The sequence below is a fragment of the Marmota marmota genome, unplaced genomic scaffold (genome assembly GCF_001458135.2).
Source record: "Marmota marmota marmota unplaced genomic scaffold, marMar, whole genome shotgun sequence".
NCBI classification, from domain to species: Eukaryota; Metazoa; Chordata; class Mammalia; order Rodentia; family Sciuridae; genus Marmota; species Marmota marmota.
This window is the reverse complement of record NW_026000185.1, coordinates 27,701,299-27,719,098: the sequence shown is the minus strand read 5'-3', so window position 1 is coordinate 27,719,098 and position 17,800 is coordinate 27,701,299. Positions and strand designations below refer to the sequence as shown.

At 52.2% G+C, this 17,800-nt stretch overlaps 1 protein-coding gene across 4 annotated transcripts in view; it reads left to right on the top strand.

Moving 5' to 3' along the window:
- Positions 1 to 17,800, top strand: part of Hip1 (huntingtin interacting protein 1) — a 105,797-nt gene that overhangs the window by 75,463 nt on the left and 12,534 nt on the right. For 3 of the 4 annotated variants that reach the window (XM_015491438.2, XM_048789951.1, XM_048789950.1), the window contains exons 8-22: positions 614 to 754; positions 3,351 to 3,408; positions 6,589 to 6,664; positions 6,772 to 6,912; positions 7,261 to 7,358; positions 7,981 to 8,053; positions 9,112 to 9,295; positions 9,689 to 9,777; positions 10,139 to 10,255; positions 11,123 to 11,224; positions 11,399 to 11,542; positions 11,914 to 12,049; positions 13,871 to 13,957; positions 14,203 to 14,310; positions 14,388 to 14,524. In XM_015491438.2, coding sequence (XP_015346924.2) covers positions 614 to 754; positions 3,351 to 3,408; positions 6,589 to 6,664; positions 6,772 to 6,912; positions 7,261 to 7,358; positions 7,981 to 8,053; positions 9,112 to 9,295; positions 9,689 to 9,777; positions 10,139 to 10,255; positions 11,123 to 11,224; positions 11,399 to 11,542; positions 11,914 to 12,049; positions 13,871 to 13,957; positions 14,203 to 14,310; positions 14,388 to 14,524 — 1,691 coding nt within the window. The remainder of the gene's footprint in view (positions 1 to 613; positions 755 to 3,350; positions 3,409 to 6,588; positions 6,665 to 6,771; positions 6,913 to 7,260; positions 7,359 to 7,980; positions 8,054 to 9,111; positions 9,296 to 9,688; positions 9,778 to 10,138; positions 10,256 to 11,122; positions 11,225 to 11,398; positions 11,543 to 11,913; positions 12,050 to 13,870; positions 13,958 to 14,202; positions 14,311 to 14,387; positions 14,525 to 17,800) is intronic. The other variant, XM_048789949.1, reaches the window with a different exon arrangement.

Below are 17,800 nucleotides of genomic sequence, written 5' to 3'. Positions count from 1 at the left end.
CCAGCCACCAGGCCTGCGGCACTTCTGATGGCCAGAGGTGTCGGGCCAAGTTCACATGCAAGCGGCTCGGCCTGATTGGTCAGCTCCTTTCGGGTTCTGAGGCCCCATGGACCCAAGAGCTCCCCGGCATAGTGACCCGTCTCCCCATTCGGCCTGACATGAGCTGAAATACTAGCTGTGCCTTTCTGATCTGACTTGGGGCAGAACTAGGAGGCTCCTCAGAGACGGGAAGAAGGGATTCCTGGGCGTCCCAGGAGCTCTCCAGGGTTGAGCAGATCTCGTCTTTCAGGGGTGTCACGGGGCTCTGCACAAAGCGGAGCCTGTTCATTGCACACCAGGCATCTTGGCCACCAGGGGCAGAGGCGCCTGGCCTAGCCGCAGGTGGCCACGTGGGCTCTCTGGTGCATGTTTAACTCTCAGCATGACACCTTGGCTTTCCAGCAATGGAGGTTCCCCTGAACGACAGGGACACCTTCTCTGTGCTGCAAGGGCTAAGTGAGTCAGCTGGAGTGATGCCCACACAGTCAGCCCTTGCTGCCTGCTGGGCCCTCCTCTGCCTCTCTGCCACCTGCCATTGCCTCACCCTGTTGCTTTCTCCCCCTTTTATTTCCAGTGTTCAACTCCCTGGACATGTCCCGCTCGGTGTCAGTGACCACTGCAGGGCAGTGCCGCCTCGCCCCGCTGATCCAGGTCATCCTGGACTGCAGCCACCTCTATGACTACACCGTCAAGCTCCTCTTCAAACTCCACTCCTGTGAGTACACCCGCAGGATCTTTCTCCATGAGCCTCGGGCGGGGAGGAGCCTCACCGCACGTCCCCTAGGGAGGTCCCTGGAGACCGCAGCCCGGCCGCATGCCCTTGGCTCCGCTTCTGTTTCAAAAGTGCCTGGAGCTCCTGGCCATCAAGAGAATGGAAGGGGCTGGGGATGTAGCTCAGTGGTAGGGTGCTTGCCCAGCACAGGAGAGTGCCGGGGTCCTATCCTCAGTACCACCAGAAAGAAAAAAAAGGAGAATGGAAGATGGAAGAACAGGGGTCTAAATTTTGGTGGGCCAAGTACAGCTCCTAACAAGCCATTGCTGTGTCCCAGGATGGTTCATCTCCATCTGTGCTGTGTCTCTATTCCTCAAGGACATCAGGTATTCTAGAACCCACACAAGGACCATATCTCTGCCCCGTATGAGCCAAGGCAGCGATGTCCAAACCATTAATGACATCATCCTTTGTACAGATGGAATTTTATGGAGAAATATGTAGAACAGAGCTGCTCACCTAAATGGAGGGCTGTCCCTCGCCTGCTGCAGATCCCTGGCGTGCCCTTGGCAGAGCATAGTTTGGAAGCTACTGTTCTTGTGACCTCCGTGCTTCTGTGTGCTGGTGGTTGGTTTGCGGTGACGGGCATGGAACCCAGGGCCTCTCACATGCCGAGCTCTTGCTCCACCACCAAGCTGCACCCGGCCCTGTGTGTTTCTTGTTTGAAACTGTGTGTCTGTGCCAGGCTCAGTCTGCTTTAGGGGGTCTCCAACAGGGTTCAGTTCTGCACCGTTAAATGCAGGTCCCTATGTAATCCTGTGGCACTCGCGCCCCACTGCAGGGTGGCCACCATGAAGGATTGTATAAACAAAGTCTGTGCATGATGGAAAATCAAGAAAAGTCTCCACATGCACGGACACCAGCAAAGTGTCACGGGCCTGGGGTTTTATGTCACAGAAGGCCACATTTTAGAAGTATGGGACAAGGATGCTCCCTAACTGTGGTCATCAACAAGCACAGAGTCCAATTGTTAGGAAAAGGTCAGAGAATAGTAGCACGCGGAGGAACTCAGGGTGGTTTCCTGGGAGGGAGATTGAATTTGCACTTCTGGGATAAGAAAGGCTGTGGACCAAACCTGAAGGGAGCTCAGGGTCAATCAGATCCCAAGAGGCGAAGGGAGATGTTGCTTGGCAGCGCCGAGTGCCCGTGAGCTTGTAATCGTCTCTACGATGCTGTAAAACACGTCGCACAACACAGCCTCACAAGGTTGTTATAGAGCGGTGAGATAGGAGAACAGGCAAGTAATTATTGGGGTTCAAAGATCTTCTCTAAAGGCAGGGCAACGTGTGAGACCCACTTGGACGTGCAGGGGAACTGGGTGGCTGAGGAGAGAAGTAGGGACATGGGAAGACACAGGTCTTATACACAGGTCTTATTCTTATACAGAATGCTCCATCCAGAAGTGTTTCAGGTTTCGGAATTTCTCGGATTTTGGAACATTGGCATGGACTACCAGCATCCTTGATCTGAGACCCGGCAGTCCTCAGAGGGCTTTGGATTTCAGGTCACTTCATTTTGGAAGTGTTTTGCATTTCTGATTTTCAACTTGCAGACACTTGACTTCTCTATACTTTAAGACATGTTTACTTAGAACTCTAGAAAAGTCATCAAGACAGTATAGAGGATTCCCGTTGACCTCATACCCAGCTTCCCCTGCTATCCCCATGTTAGCAGGATGCGCCTGTCACAACTCATGAACCACTATCAATACCTTATTAACTGAGGTCATGCTTTCTCAGATTTCCAGTTGGTACCCAGGGTCCCTCTCCTGGTCCAAACTCCCATCTAGGACACTACATAACACGGAGCCATCTAGTGTCTCGGGGCTTTTCTCAGCTGTGATAATTTCTCAGTCTCTCTGTCTTTGAGGACCTTGACAGTGTTTGAGTGCTAGTGAGATTTTTTGGAGAATGACCCTCAATTCCTTTTTATTTTTTATTTTAGTTTTATTTTTATTTTACCATGATGTGACTGGGGTCTTGGGACCAAGTGCTCTTGGGAAGAAGCCCATGGAGGCAGACTGGCTTTTCTATGCACTGTCCGCTTTGGTCCTCTCGATGGATCATGCCTGATATGTGCTCACACCTAGTGAATGTCCCACCCATTCAAAAATGACTAAAATTGATATTTTTAAAATAGACTGAAAACCAAGTTGTGGTCTGTAGCTGAATCACACAGACTCCCACAGTCTTGAAGGTGAAGGTAGCTTCGTGATGGGGAAGCTGTCCCTGAAAGGTGGCTGCTTGTACAGAATCACAGAGTTACACTGGTGGATCAAGTGTGTGCCATATCTGCCCTGGTCCACCCCGGGGCTTGGCCAGGTCAATGCTGCTTCTGTGGTCAGCCTCCTCACAGTGGGCCTAGAATGGCTCATCCTTCCAGGACAAATTGGAAGTGGGAAGCTTTGGAGGATAAGGGTCCCCACACTCCTGTGGGACTCCCTTGGTCACAGACCAGAAGTGGCCCCAGGATGGCCACCCCTCCATCCGGAGCCCATGTGGCCTGCCTGCCCCCTTACAGTCCTTCCACTCTCCTCCAGGTCTCCCAGCTGACACTCTGCAGGGCCACCGAGACCGCTTCATGGAGCAGTTCACAAAGTAAGTGGCTCTAATAACAGGAGTGGAGGCAAATCAAAGTCCGCGATAAGATGGATCCAGGCCAAGCACGTGCACACTGTGAAATACGTGAGGGGCAGTGGGGCCTGCGTTCTAGGGAGATAAAATGACAGAAAATAGCGAGGACAGCAGCACACCTACCAGACCCTGGTAAATCCCCTGGAAGAGGGAGATTCACCTGCCCCATGCCAGGACTCCATCTCTCTGTCCTGTCCTTAGGTCACTTGGTCTGACCCCCTTTACTCAGACAGCTCCTAAATACATGTATCTTAGATCTAAATTCCAATCTCACATACTCAATGTGACACCTAGATACCAGATTTAAATCTTTAACTGAACTCAAGGTTTTCTCAAAAAACAAAAACAAAAACCTTCTTCCCAGGCTTTTCTGTCTCAGTAAACGCTGCTACTGTCCATTTAGCCCCCAAGACCTGGAACTCACGTGTCCTCACGTTGCCCCACTCCAGTCCACCGTTGGCTTCTGCTGACACTCTACAGATAACTTCTAGCTCCATCCACAAGTGCATCCTTCAGGCACCAGGGCCTCCCGCCAGGACCCTCTGGCCTGACCAGACTCCCTCGACTCCACCCCCCTCTGTAACCCAGGCCTCGCCAGCAGATGGAACAGTATGTCCAACATCCCTCTTGCTCAAGAGCTCCCCATGGCTCTGCCTACATTAGAGTATAGCCTGAGTCCTTCTTTGTGGTCTGCAAGGCCGTGTGAGACCCAGCCCTGCCTGCCATCTTGGACCTCCACCCTGTTCCTCACGTGCTCCGGCCCCTCTGGGTCTACAGTCCTAGGGACACGCCCAGCTCCTAAGCCCATGAGGGCCTCTGTGCTTGCTTCCTCTCCTTGCAGAGCTCCTGGTCATCTTTTGTCACCTCCTCAGGAAGGCCATCCCCAGTCCCCTTGTTCACTCCCGACTTTCCTCCCTATACCCTGTTTTTCCAGCCTCACCCCACCCCAAGTTCTCACCCTTTTGTTTCCCTCGAATTCTTGGTGTGGCTTCCCTCCTTTTGGACCCTTTGCCCCAGTGCTCTGTCCCCAGTGCCTGACCAGCGCTGGACCGGGAAACAGTGTCTGAGTCAGCTTTGTCACTGCTGCGACCAAAAGACCTGAGGAGAACAAATAGAGGAAGAGGAGTCTATTTGGAGGCTCACGGTTTCAGAGGCCTCTGTCCACAGATGGCCAACGGCATTCTTTGGGGCTTGAGGTGAGGTAGATGGTCGTGGCGGATGAGTGGTGAAGGAGAGCAGCTAGGGACGTGGCACTAGGAGGCAGAGAGAGAGAGAGAGCGCTCCCCTCACCACAGACAAAATATAAACCCAAAGGCCGGCCCCCCATGACCCATCTCCTCCAGCCACAGCCTACCTGCCTACAGCCACCACTCCCCACCAGGGAACCAGCGCACTCTGAGGTCACAAGTCTCACGATCTAATCATTTCACCTCGGAACCTTCTTGCATTGTCTCACACATGAGCTTTTGGGGGACACCTTACATCTAATCCATAACAAGCACAGAGTATCGAGAAATCCTGGGGTGAATTTGCAAGCTAAGAAGCCAGATGCCTGAGCTGCCTGGTCTAGGGAAGGAGGAGCGTGTCTGGCTGAGGAGTAAATTACCCTGGTGCATTTGGGGGAGAAAATTGGTGACTAATGTAGTGGTACAGCTCATCCCTAACGTAATTATCCCAAGAAAAGGGGAAGAGGGGTCCAGAGGCAAGAGGACCCTGGAGTTGAGAAGGGTCCCCTGGCCTGGCACGGTCAATGCCAGTTCTCGCATTTTCTGGTTCACCTCTTCATCGGTGACCATGACTCCTGCATCCTGACGCTGTGCTTCTCTTCCTGGCTCCCCAGGAGCAATTGAAGGCCAAGTGCAGGGCTGCAGTCACCTCTCGGCTCCCCTGTTCCACTGGGGAACACTGAGTACACATTCTGTAATGAACGACTTATGAAATCCTAGGAGACAGGCACCAGGGCCGAGTTCCTGGAATGTTAGATTCCGGTAGCTTGCAAAAGCAGTAGTCACTATTACTTTGGCTCCGGCCCAGGAAGACGGGGACATGGGTCAGGCCTCACTTCCTTCCGCTTTTTTCTAACTTATGACAACATCTCCCATGCATAGACACCACGCCTCCTCTTCCACACACAGGCAGCAGCAATGTCACAGGAACACACCTAAGTCTTGGGGTCTGGAAGGCTGTCACGAGACTCTCAGGGCTTTCATCCATGAGGCTGAGCCAGGGAAAGAGTATTGCTGCTAGGTAGAGATGCTAGGATCCGAAATACCCTTTCCTCTCAGTATATATCATTCTCAGCTGTCAGGTTTCTCAGTCTTCAGTACTTAGATTCAAAATAGAGATTTGAGAATAAGGAAGAAGTCTTGGCTTCCAGTGCCGGGGCCGGAGCTCAGTGGTTGTGCGTGAGCTTGGCAGTTGCGAGGTCCCCAGTTCCACTCCAGCACTGCAAAAAATCATAAGTTGGTTTCTTCATGTTCGTGTTCTTCCAAGATTAGGGCTCTGTACGGGCAGATCATTCTTTCTTCGCAATTTACATCCCTCTGTGCCTGGGACTTTGGTAAATGCAGCTCAGTAGGGATCAGCCCCTGCCCTCTAGAAGCTTCTGCTCTAATAGGGAGACAATGTATAGCTCAAAAACAGGGTGCAGCTTCGTAGTAGCTTTCACTTCCCCAGTAGCTTGTTGGTTTACCCTTCGAGAAAATCAGTTTATTTGTTTCTGGTACCAGAGATTGAACTCAGGGGCACTCGACCACTGAGCCACACCAGCCCTATTTTGTATTTTATTTAGAGACAGAGTCTCACTGAGTTGCTTAGCACCTCACTTTTGCTGATGTTGGCTTTGAACTCACGATGCTCCTGCCTCAGCCTCCTGAGCTGCTGGGATTATAGGCCAATTTCTTTGGATGTTACCCTTAGCCAGATATAAATCACTCTTTCCTCGCCACCAGATAACTGAGGACCGGCTATAAATGACCCTTGTCCATAGCATCATAATTGACTCCTAGCACCACAGAGACCATCTCCTTGACAGCCTGTGCCCTTGGGCTGGGTAGGGGTAGGGAAGCTGGGGGCCGCTGCCCTGTCCCCTCCCCGGGGCTGGCAGGGACACCCAGTACCCCCTAAGGCCCTTTCCACCTCCAGGTTGAAAGATCTCTTCCACCGCTCCAGCAACCTCCAGTACTTCAAGCGGCTCATTCAGATCCCCCAGCTGCCAGAGGTGAGCACACCTGTCCATACCCTGGCACTGTGGGGTCCCCCGGTCCTGCCTGCAGCCGGCAGGGCCTGTCAGGTGAACGCAGGCTGAAAGTGTCTCTCCCTCTTCAGAACCCACCCAACTTCCTGCGAGCCTCAGCCCTGTCGGAACACATCAGCCCCGTGGTGGTCATCCCTGCAGAGGGCTCATCCCCTGACAGTGAACCCATCCTAGAAAAGGATGACCTCATGGACATGGATGCCTCCCAGCAGGTGAGGACCCTTGGGAGATAAGCTTGGCCCTTCCTGTTGCCCCCAAGTGTGGGGATGTGGGTGGGAGAGAACACTGGCTCTCACCACCCTGTTTATTTTTGAGATAGGTTGGAGGCCAACTCCTGGGCTCAAGAGATCCTCCTGCCTGGGCCTCCTGAGTAGCTGGGACTACAGGCAGAGGCTGATGTTCCCACCTTTGTTCAGCCTTCTCAGAATACAAGCAGGAGGCTAGCCTGCTCCTTGGTTCCTGGGGAGGTCCCAAAAAGGGAGCATTCCTGCACGTGACCATTGACCCACACGTGGGAGTCTCCTGGTCTCTGATTTCCCTCTCCCTTTTGGTCACCACAGAATTTATTTGACAACAAGTTTGATGACATCTTTGGCAGCTCCTTCAGCAGCGATCCCTTCAATTTCAACAGCCAGAATGGCATGAGCAAGGATGAGAAGTGAGTCCCAGCCGCGTTCGGCTCATCGTGCGGGGATTAAGTTGAGCCATGCTGTATCCGCAGCACCCAACCCGAGGGATTCTTCACCCTTAGGCCTCTTAGAGAAAGAATGTCTTGACCCTTGAGGATCAGCCCCTTAATCCCAGAAGATCACTGACTGCACCTGTGGGCTTTACATTGGGCTAAGGTGACTCCTAGCATAATGCAGATACCAAGGTCCGCAGATGCGCAAGTCCCTTGTATAAATCGGGTGGTCATTGCGTAGGACCTACACATTTCCCCTGTGTGCTATAGATCCTCTCTGGATGACTTAAAATACCTGATACAATGTACGTGCTGGGGACATCACTGCCATACCATATTGTTTAGGGAAGAGTGAGAAGAGGAAGAAATCTGTACCTCTTCAGCACAGGTGGTTTATTTTTCCCCTCAAATGTTTCCAATCTGCAGTTGGTTGAATTCTTGGGATGAGCCCGCAGGTGCAGAAGGTCGACTGTGTGAGGGGCAGTGTTGAGGAAATGTTCCCGGATTAGCCCCAGCTTTTAACCCCTCCCCTCACACCAATCTCCAAGCTGGTGTTTTGGAAAGAGGGACAGAAGCACTGTCCTCCTTCTCTCCCCAGGGACCACCTGATCGAGGCCCTGTACAGGGAGATCAGCGGGCTGAAAGCACAGATGGAAAACGTGAAGGTAGAGGTAGGCACTGGGGCCTGATCACATGATGCATTGCAGGGTAAAGCTGTGTCCCCCGATACCAGTTGGACCACAGCCTAAGGCAGGTTAATTTGTAGAAATGCCAAAGCCAAAAGCACCTGGACGGCCCTATCTCCATGGCACGTGCCCTGAGGATAGCAGTTAAGCCAGGCACCAGGGTCCCCGTGAAACCCAGGGGTAGCCATGGTAACCACCTGGCTCCAGTTCCTCTCACATGGCCCAGGAAGAGCTTGGTTTGGGACTCTCTCGGTGCCTGTGTGTGGACCTGGTTTACAGCATTCCTGCCCCGAAGCTGGTCGAAAACTGATTCAAGGGGACAGGCCCTGCATCTCCCTCCTCCTTCCAGGTCCTATGAGTGGAGCTGGTAATGGCAGGGGAATTCTGTCCTAGTTAGAGTGGCGGGGGTCAGCCCTGTTGGGCTCATGGTGACCAGAAGGCTCAATTCTCTTGAGACCTTGGGAGCCAGGTGCTCAAGGAAACCGAGGCCTCTGGGGTCCTCCCTCAGTATCCATGGCGCACTGGTTCCCAAGCACCAGAGAGCAGATACTAAGGCCTGTAGATGCTCAAATCCCTTATATGAAATGGTGTTGCTTTACATAAAACACGTGCATCCTCACCTATCCTTTAAGTCATTTCTTATTACTTATAATACATAATGCCGCATACTTGTTTTTTTAAGTAATTTTGGTTGTCGATGGACACAATACCTTCATTTTATTTATTGTTTTATGTGGTGCTGAGGATCGAGCCCAGTGCCTCACCTGTGCCAGGCAGGCGCTCCCACCTCGGAGCCCCAGCCCCAGCATATGTGCTTCACAGAGTTATTAGGCTGCCTCGTTAGAGAATAATGATGAGAGAGGCCAGCTCGCATCAGTGCAGACGCTCGGCTGTTGGACACCATCCTCCCTCTGTGGTTGGTGGGAGCTGTGGGTGAGGAACCCACCATGCGGAGGCCCACCTGGTTTTCTCTGAGCTGGAAACTGCACGCCCGGCCGGTTGGAAGTGTGGTGACCAGATGGCCCACTGGGTCCCTCCCGCAGAGCCAACGGGCCATGCTGCAGCTGAAGGGCCGCGTCAGCGAGCTGGAGGCCGAGCTGGCCGAGCAGCAGCACTTGGGGCGACAGGCGGCTGACAACTGCGAGTTCCTGCGGACAGAGCTGGACGAGCTCAGGAAGCAGCGGGAGGACACGGAGAAGGCCCAGCGGAGCCTGACAGAGATCGAGAGTGAGCGACCATCCCGGCTGGGCCCCGGGTCGGGGTGGGGCGCACGGGGTCGAGGCCCACTGGGAACCAGGGTCCAGCAGAGGGCAGGTTCGGGGGCAGCAGGTGCCCCACAGGAGGCACCTCTGGGCCCACAGGATGAGGAATGCAGAAGAGGGGAGACAGGACAGGACCCCTGGTGATGTGGATCCCAGGGACAGAAATACTGAGGAGGCGTGAATTTCTTTTTTTTTAAAGACAGCTTTCCAAAGAAGTTGATATAAGTAGGATTTTTTAAGGGAGAAGAAGGTCTATGCTCCTGGGAAAAAGGAGCCTCCTTGGGGCCCCCAGGTTACTTGGAACAAGGGCAGAGGGCCCCAACAGGGCAGTTGCCTCACCTCAGCCTTGACCCTGCAGGGAAGGCCCAGGCCAATGAGCAGCGGTATAGCAAGTTGAAGGAGAAGTACAGCGAGCTGGTTCAGAACCATGCCGACCTGCTGCGGAAGGTAGGACTCTCACCCCTCCAGCCGCAGCCCACCCCATGGGGAGCCAGCAGCATAGGCCTCAGGCTCCTTCAGGCCCCGAGCTGCCTCCTCTGGGGAACCCCAGCCTTTCAAGGCCCCTCGCCTCTGTACCTTGAGCTCCATCTTGGGTGCCAGCCCCACATAGAATTACCCATTTCTGTTATTTTTGTAAACATTGGAGAGACAGAACCTGAAGGTGGTGGCTTGATTCTGACCCCCCTCTGCCTGGGAAGGTGACACCCAGACCCAGCTCTCACGGTCCGAATGGGATTGTTGGTTCTGGATGCAAGATGTCCCATAGGCTCAGGAGACGCCAGTTCAGGACTCTGTTCTTCCCTTACAGAATGCAGAGGTGACCAAACAGGTGTCTGTGGCCAGACAAGCCCAGGTGGATTTGGAACGAGAGAAAAAAGAGCTAGAAGATTCCATGGAGCGTGTGAGCAGCCAGGCCAAACAGAAGGTGTGTGGAGGAGAGACGCCCGGGGGTGGGGTCACGGGGGCGGTTGGAGGGGAGGCCTCAGGCCCACCACAGATCAAAGCCATCTGTCATCCGCTCCATGGAGGCTCTGGGAGGGCCTTTGGAGACCTCACAGGACATCGGGGCACAGTCACCAGTGCACATGTGGTTTAGGAGCAGGAGGTAATGAAGGGACCCGAGTCGAATGGGGTTTCCCAGTAGAAGTTTCCCAAGGAGAGTTCCAGGGAGGGAAAGCAGGGGAGGAACGCACTCACAGATTTGCCAGCAAGAGAACTCCATCGTGCTGGAGCTTGGGGTGGAGTAAGGTCACATGAGCAAAACTGGACACGGAGCCTTAGAGGACCCTGTGCACGAGTCTGTAATCCAAATCAAAAGAACACATCACCTAGAGGAAGAAGTGTCACCGAGCGATGCTCCCCTCACTATTTGATGCCTTTGGGTATTTTCTCTTCTTTTTAAATCATTTTTTGAACATGTTAGTCATGAATTCCTACTAAAGTGCCAACTCTTTAAAAAACACCACTTAGAAAGAATTCCAGGGAAGGGGCGATTTGCGATGGCGAGATGCATAGCCAGCTGTAGCAAGTGTTGGGATGTATCAATTTAAGGTCTGATTTTACTTTGATTAGTGTTGTGGATTCAAGTATGGCATTTGGAAATTATCCTCGGGAAGCCTCCCTTGAGGACTTAGCCAGAAGGGGTACAGTCTCAGGTGTCACCTCCCCTGCACTTTTTATCTTACATACAGTAGAGTAGCAGTCTGGCCTTGACAGCTCAGGGGACTTTCTTTACTGTGTTCCCTCCAGCGGTCACCCAGCCCAGAGACCTCCGGTTTGGCTTCTCTTTCAGACTCAAGAGCAGCAGGGCATTCTAGAGAGTTTGAAGCAAGAACTTACCACCAGCAGACAGGAACTGCAGCTCCTCCACAGCAGCCTGGACACCTCTGCCGAGGTGAGCCCCCAGCGTCCTGCCCATGGCCACGCTGGCCTATCTGTGATTGGCGTGTATTCAGGGGGCAGTGAGCGTGAGGTGGAAGAGACCTCAATTCCTGCTCCTTGGGGCCAGGAGGTGGGTCTGGACCTAGGGAAAGGGCACAGTTTAATTTTCCCATGGTCTCCATTGCAGTCAGAAGCAAAATGGACAATGAAGGTCGCTGAACTGGAGGAGGAGCGGGTCAGCTTGGCCAACACAGTGGCTCTTCGGGAAGAGGAATTAGTAACCCTTCGAGAACAGCTGGAAGGCACACAGCTCAAACTGGCCAGTACACAGGCACGTCGTGGACACCCACCAGGGCTAAGCAACCACCAACTCACACCATGGGCCTCTGAGGAAGGGTCCAGAGGCTTTTGGTAGGCGCGGTGCCTGGTGCCAGCCAAAGAGCAAGCCCACAGTGCCCTCTGCCCTACGAGAAAGGACGCAGTGGGCCTTCTCCCCCAGGAGTGGAGAGTGGGTCTCAGGGACCGCCCAGCAGTCTCCTGTGGCCATGGTTCAAGCGGTCTCTGTGTTGAGCCAACTGGCCTGGACCCCACTAGTGACCACCTGAACTGAGAGGCCAGAATCCCAGCAAGGTCCCAGGCAGATGATACTTGGGGCTCTCGTGGGGTCCATGGCTGACTCTCGCATCCCTGGGCCACTTGTAGGAATCTATGGGCCAGCTTGCTAAGGACCAGCAGAAGAGGCTCCTGGTGGGGTCTAGGAAGGCTGCGGATCTGGTGATCCAGGAGGCCCTGAGCCAGATGGAGGAGCCCGCGCTCATCAGCTGCGCTGGATCCGCAGGTACTCTTACCCCTGCCCTGCCCACGGTGCCTGGTGCTACCTGTTGGCACCGAATCCCACGAGAAACGTAGCTCAGGGGTTCTTAGCCTAGCTGCACGTCAGAGTCTCTGGGGGATGCCCAGGCCCCATTCAGGTCAGTTAGGTCGGAAGCTCTGGGCATAGGGCATGGGCAGCAGTCAGTGTGTCACTCTGAGCAGATTGCTGAGACAATCAGGGTCGGGATTTGGGGGGAGGTGGAGGTCCAGGGATTGACCCAGGAGCACTCAACCACTGACCCACGTGCCCAACCCTTTTTTATATTCTATTTAGAGATGGTCTCACTAAATTACTGAGGCCAGCTTTGAACTTGTAATCCCTGTCTCAGCCTCCCACCGCTGTGTGTGTGCCACCGTACCCGGCTCCAGGGTTTTTGCTTTAAGGCATAAAAGGAGACGCAGCAGCCTGTGTCTCTAAAAAGAAAGCTGCTCATCATCTTGAAGGCTCCATGGGGGTGGGAGGGCCATGAAGCAGGCTGTGGCAGAGCATTAAAAATCCCAGCTGGGCACGGGGCACACCTGTAACCCCAGAGGCTCGGGAGGCTGAGGCAGAGGATCACAAGTTCAAAGCCATCCTCAGCAACTTAGTGAGACCATATCTCAAAAAACAAAACAACAACAACAACTACAACAAAATATATATATATAAGGCTGGGAGTGTTGCTCAGTGGTTAAGCACCCTGGATTTAATCCTTGGTACCAAAAGATAAAGAAAAATTAAAATCCATCATGATCCCAGAATGAACGGAGCCCACTGCACAGGTAGGTGAGTCCTGAGAACATGCAAGTTCAGCAGCGTCCCAAGCCTCAGGGGACTTCCCCTGGAGGACACAGGGGTTCTGTCCCTAGTAGGTGGAAGAGCCCCCAAGCACTGGAAATTTGTCAGACCACGGACGCAGCCAAGAATAGATCTCATTTTTAATCCAAAGGGACATGTTGACAGACTGAGGAGGGTCCTGAAGGACAGGCAGAGGAGGGCAGGAGCCACTGGTGCTGGTTTGTCATCAGGTGGGAAGGCCCTGGCCGGTGACGCACAGGGCAGGAAGAGCTCACAGGAGATGCAGGAAACAGGCGACTGAGAGATGAGATGGGAGCTGGGGCTGGAAAGGAGAGACCTGGAGTAGTGGAGAGCAGCGGTGCAGGGACACAGTGCCGAGAGACCACTGGCCAGTTCTGGGCACTGCCTGTGCCAGGCCCCACTCAAAGCTCCAGCGAGCCTCCACTCAGCCTGGGTCCTAAGGGGCCCTGAGACCTCTTGTTCAGATGAGGCACCGACCAGCTGATGGGGGAGCAGGGTCAGGAGCCACACCTGGACATGTGAGAGAGCCACCGTTGTGCCTTTGAGCTGCGTAGTGTTCTGAGCTCTGTGGCCAGAGGTGCAGCTATGGGAATGACTGTGGGGTGCAGAGCAGGAAGGCAGAACCACCAGAAAGCCAAGGTCAGGCTCAACACCGCCAGATGCAGAGGTCCTTGAAGGACCCTACAGGAGAGCCCGGATGCCCATGGTGGGCCATGGAGAGGGGCGAGGTGGAGCCAGGCCGCAGTGGGGTGTCCTGGCTCTTGGCTATGGAACCAGACAGGTTCAGCAGTGCAGCTCTTGAAGTGCAGGAGGAGGGCCACGTAGGTCACAGCAGAACCACAGAGCCACCACCTTCCTTCCCATGTCCTAGGGCAGTTCCTGCAGGACTGGGTCAGCCGTCCATTAGGTGCTCATGAAGCAGGATGTGGCTGCATGGGGACACTCCTCAGAATGCTGGTCCTGACTGCCCTGTCTTCCCTCTCACAGATCACCTTCTTTCCAAGGTCAAGTCCATGTTCAGCTGCATTGAGCAACTGGAAAAGAGCCGGGGCCAGTATCTGGCCTGCCCAGAAGGTGAGAAGGCCAAAGAATGGGCTCTGTCGTTAGGGGCAGCCAGGCTGGGCTCAGAGTGGTCAGACGTGGTGCTGTGTGACTCGAAAGCAGGGAGGGTGAATAAGAATTGTGATGCATTCCCCTGTCATATATAAATAAATTTTAAAAAGAAATAAGTCACAGGTTAAAAAAGAAAAGCAGGGAGGAAGCAGGTCTGAACAGGACACCTGGACCTGACTGAGGGACCGTCCTTCTCTCCTCTGCAGATATTGGTGGGCTTCTGCACTCAGTGACCCTGCTGGCCCACTTGACCAGTGAGACCCTGGCCCATGGCAGCACTACCAGCCTCAGGGCCCCGCCCGAGCCCGCTGACTGTGAGTACTGGGGAGGAGGGGCCACCCCTGGAAGAGGGCCAGCAGGGGCCATGAGTCACTGTCCCTTGCCTCTCCAGCTCTCACTGAGGCCTGTAAGCAGTATGGCAGGGAGGCTCTTGCCTATCTGGCCTCCCTGGAGGAAGAGGAAGCCCTGGAGAAAGCAGACAGCACCACCATGAGGACCTGCCTCTTAAAGATCAAGGCCATCGGCGAGGTATCCTCAGCGTAACTGTCATGGAGAACGATTATCACTCGTAGGTGTGGAAGCTGTTGAGCTTCCAGGGGAGCCGTGACACTCCGGCCACGGCCAGTTCTTTTTGCACATACGAGTCAAGGCCAACCTCCCGAAGCACTTTCCAGCCATATTGAGCTCACTGGCTGCTCACTGAGAAGGCACTGTCATCGTCACCATGCCAGACAGTAGCACAGAAGGATAAGCAGTTTTGCTGTCTCTAAGGACTGTTATCTGGTTGGGCAGGTGACACCTACAGTGGAGACAAGAGCATATTTATACATTCAATAAAGATGGAGTGACTGAGTCCCACGTACCAGGCATTGGGTTAGGTGGAGTTACGTGGGGTCAAAAGCATGTGAACTGTATGGGAAGGAAAAGTGAGAAAAGCAGCCATTACTTTACAGTGTGGTAGGAGCTATAATAGAGATCTATGTGAAGAGTACAGTATTAGATAACATTTAATTAATTCCTAAAATGTGCCCTAAGATTAGGGAAAGAAGGGGTCGGGGCCAGAGCTCAGGGCTCCTCATCTCCCATTTGGACTCATGGTTTTGCATTTGTACCAGGGATTGAACCCAGGGGCGCTTTACCAATAAGCTATATCCTCAGCCCTTTTTATTTTATTTTGAGACAGGACCTCCCTAAGTTGCTAAGGCTGGGTTTGAAGCCGAGATCCTCTTGCCTCAGCCTCCTGAGTAGCTGGGATCATAGGTGAGGGTACCACACCCTGTTTCTGTTTTTGTTCCTAGGTGGAACCAGGGTCTTGCCCGTGCTAGGCAAGCACTCCACCACTGACCACACTGACCTACATCCCCAGCCCCCACTGGGACTTTCCCTCTGATCATTTTCCTTGCCTCCTTCTTCTGCTCTCTTCCAAAAACAGAGTTTTGATGATAGCTCTTTGTTGATAACAAAAATCAAAGTATGCAGCCTTACATACAAGGATCTTATTCTCTGGCCTTTATCTCACCTTGCTGGGCCCTCTCCCCCTCCCCTTGCCCTCAGCACTGTCATGCATCTGCTTACCTTTCTGATGCTCTCCAGGTGAGTCCTCAGAGGTAGAGGCCTTGACTTTCTTAGCCTCCAGCATATCTGGCAGGTGGTAGAGACCTACAAGTGTTCTGTTGCTTGAATGTCCACGTGAGGAGAGCAGACAGGGGAAGGTACGTGCTGAGAAAAGTGGGCACAAGACCCAGAGCCCTGGACTGCAGGTGGAGGGTGAAACAAACTGGCACAGGAGTGATTACGGGCACACTGAGGACAGAGGCATCAGCAGATTTATTGTCAGGCCCCTGACAGGCTGCTCTACCCAGAGAGGGAGAGAGAAAGAAGCAGCAAGCAAGGGAGAGTGGCAGGAGAGGGAGAGCGGCAGCAGCTCCCCCTTTGAGCATTACCTTTTATAGGCCAGAATCATGGCCGTCCGTTAGGGGCGGGTTTAGACCTTGTGACTGACATAGCAAACATCACCTGATTTTGCAGATGGCAAGTTACTGTTTCTTGGGAACAGAGATGGGCAACTTTTTATCTATCAAGGAGAGAACAGAGACCAGAAAGTTTCTGTCTCTTGAGAATAAGAACAGTGTGCATAAAGATGGCTGTAGTTAGGCCAACAGTCGGGAGCTGCTAGCTTCTTTCCCACCCAGATGGCATGATCACCTTGCTGCTTCAGCATTAAAATCATCTTATGGCAGTGATTAAGTGGGAGGTGGTGGCATAGGCAGCACTGGCAGAGCCTGCTGGAGAGCCTCCTCAGTGTGTTGCCCAGTTAGATAAACTTTAGGACTAAGTAAATATGGAGGACCCCATGAGGACATGAAAATTACATTAATGAAAGCAAAGAGAAGTGTGATAGAAGGTCACAGACTGGCTTCCTTTCTGGCAATAGATTGACCAGGTATTCAAATAATCTTTCCCAGGACATGGACAATGCTGGACAAACTTAAATTATTATTATTATTTTTTTTAATTGAGTGATCAAACTGGCTAAAAGCTAAGGAAGTCCTGAGGATTGCTAGAGTCAGCATTTGTCCTACAGACGTTGCCCCTCTCTGCTGACCTGGAGCTTGGATCAGCCACACATACAACACAGGAGAGAAGAAACAAGACTTAGGACTGAGTAGGCCAAAAGGTGGAGATGGAGATCCTGCCTCCCAAAAAAGGAATCCTAAATCGACCACACCTTGAGCAGTGGGGTCATCCTCAAGGCACCAATTCATGTGCCATACTTCAAAAAGCAATGAAAGTGTGCCCAGAACCTGCCCTACAGAAGAGACTTCTCTCTTCCTTGGTTCTGAGAGAAGAAACAGGTCCCTAGAGAAATTTTAACCCCAAGCTACCATGGATATAAGGTCCAATTTCATACTATTTATATGGCCTGGAAAACCCCAAACAGAAAATTAACACTGTTGGGATGTGAGGGGCCTAGGTACCTGGCAAAAGAGCCTAGCTATCGATAGAGGAATGTTCTTTGAATTTAGACCCCAAAGAAGGTTCACAGATAGATTTCCAAGGAATGTAAGTTTACAGTAAGTATGTTTGATGCATTTAAAGACATTTTTTAAAGGTAATAAACATGACAAAGGAATAAACTATTTTCAGAAGTACCAAGGGATATTTGGAAAAGAGCCATAGAACTTTTAGAAATGAAAAATATAATCATTGAAAGTGATAACTTGGGGGCTGGAGTTGTGGCTCAGTGGTAGAGTGCTTCCCTAGCATGCATGAGGCACTGGGTTTGATCCCCAGCACCACATAAACAAACTAAATAAACAACAAAAAAAAATCTGTAAACTAAATCATTATTAAAAAAAAAAAAGTGATAACTTGGTATCCAATTTCAGCAGTTGATTAAACAAAGCTAAAGAGAAGATTAGTGAACTGGATGATGGAAGTGAAAGAACTTCACAGTGTGGCAGTGGTTCTATAAATTGGAATGTAATTATTAAGAGGGAAAAAAGAATGCCTAATTAGCTTTCTAGAGGAGGATAATAGAAAAGATAATAGACCATGTCCTCTTTTTTTCTGCCTAAATAATATACCATTAGTTATAGACCTTCTATAAATGAAATCTTAACTAGGCGTGATGGCATAGGCCCATAATTCCAGATCTTGGGAGGCTTAGACAAGAGGATAGCAAGTTCAAGACCAGCCTCAGCAACTTAGCAAGACCTTGTCTCAAAATAAAAAAATAAGCACTGGGTAAAGCACCCCTCAGTTCAATCTCTAATACCAAAAAAAAAAAAAAAGTGAACAAAA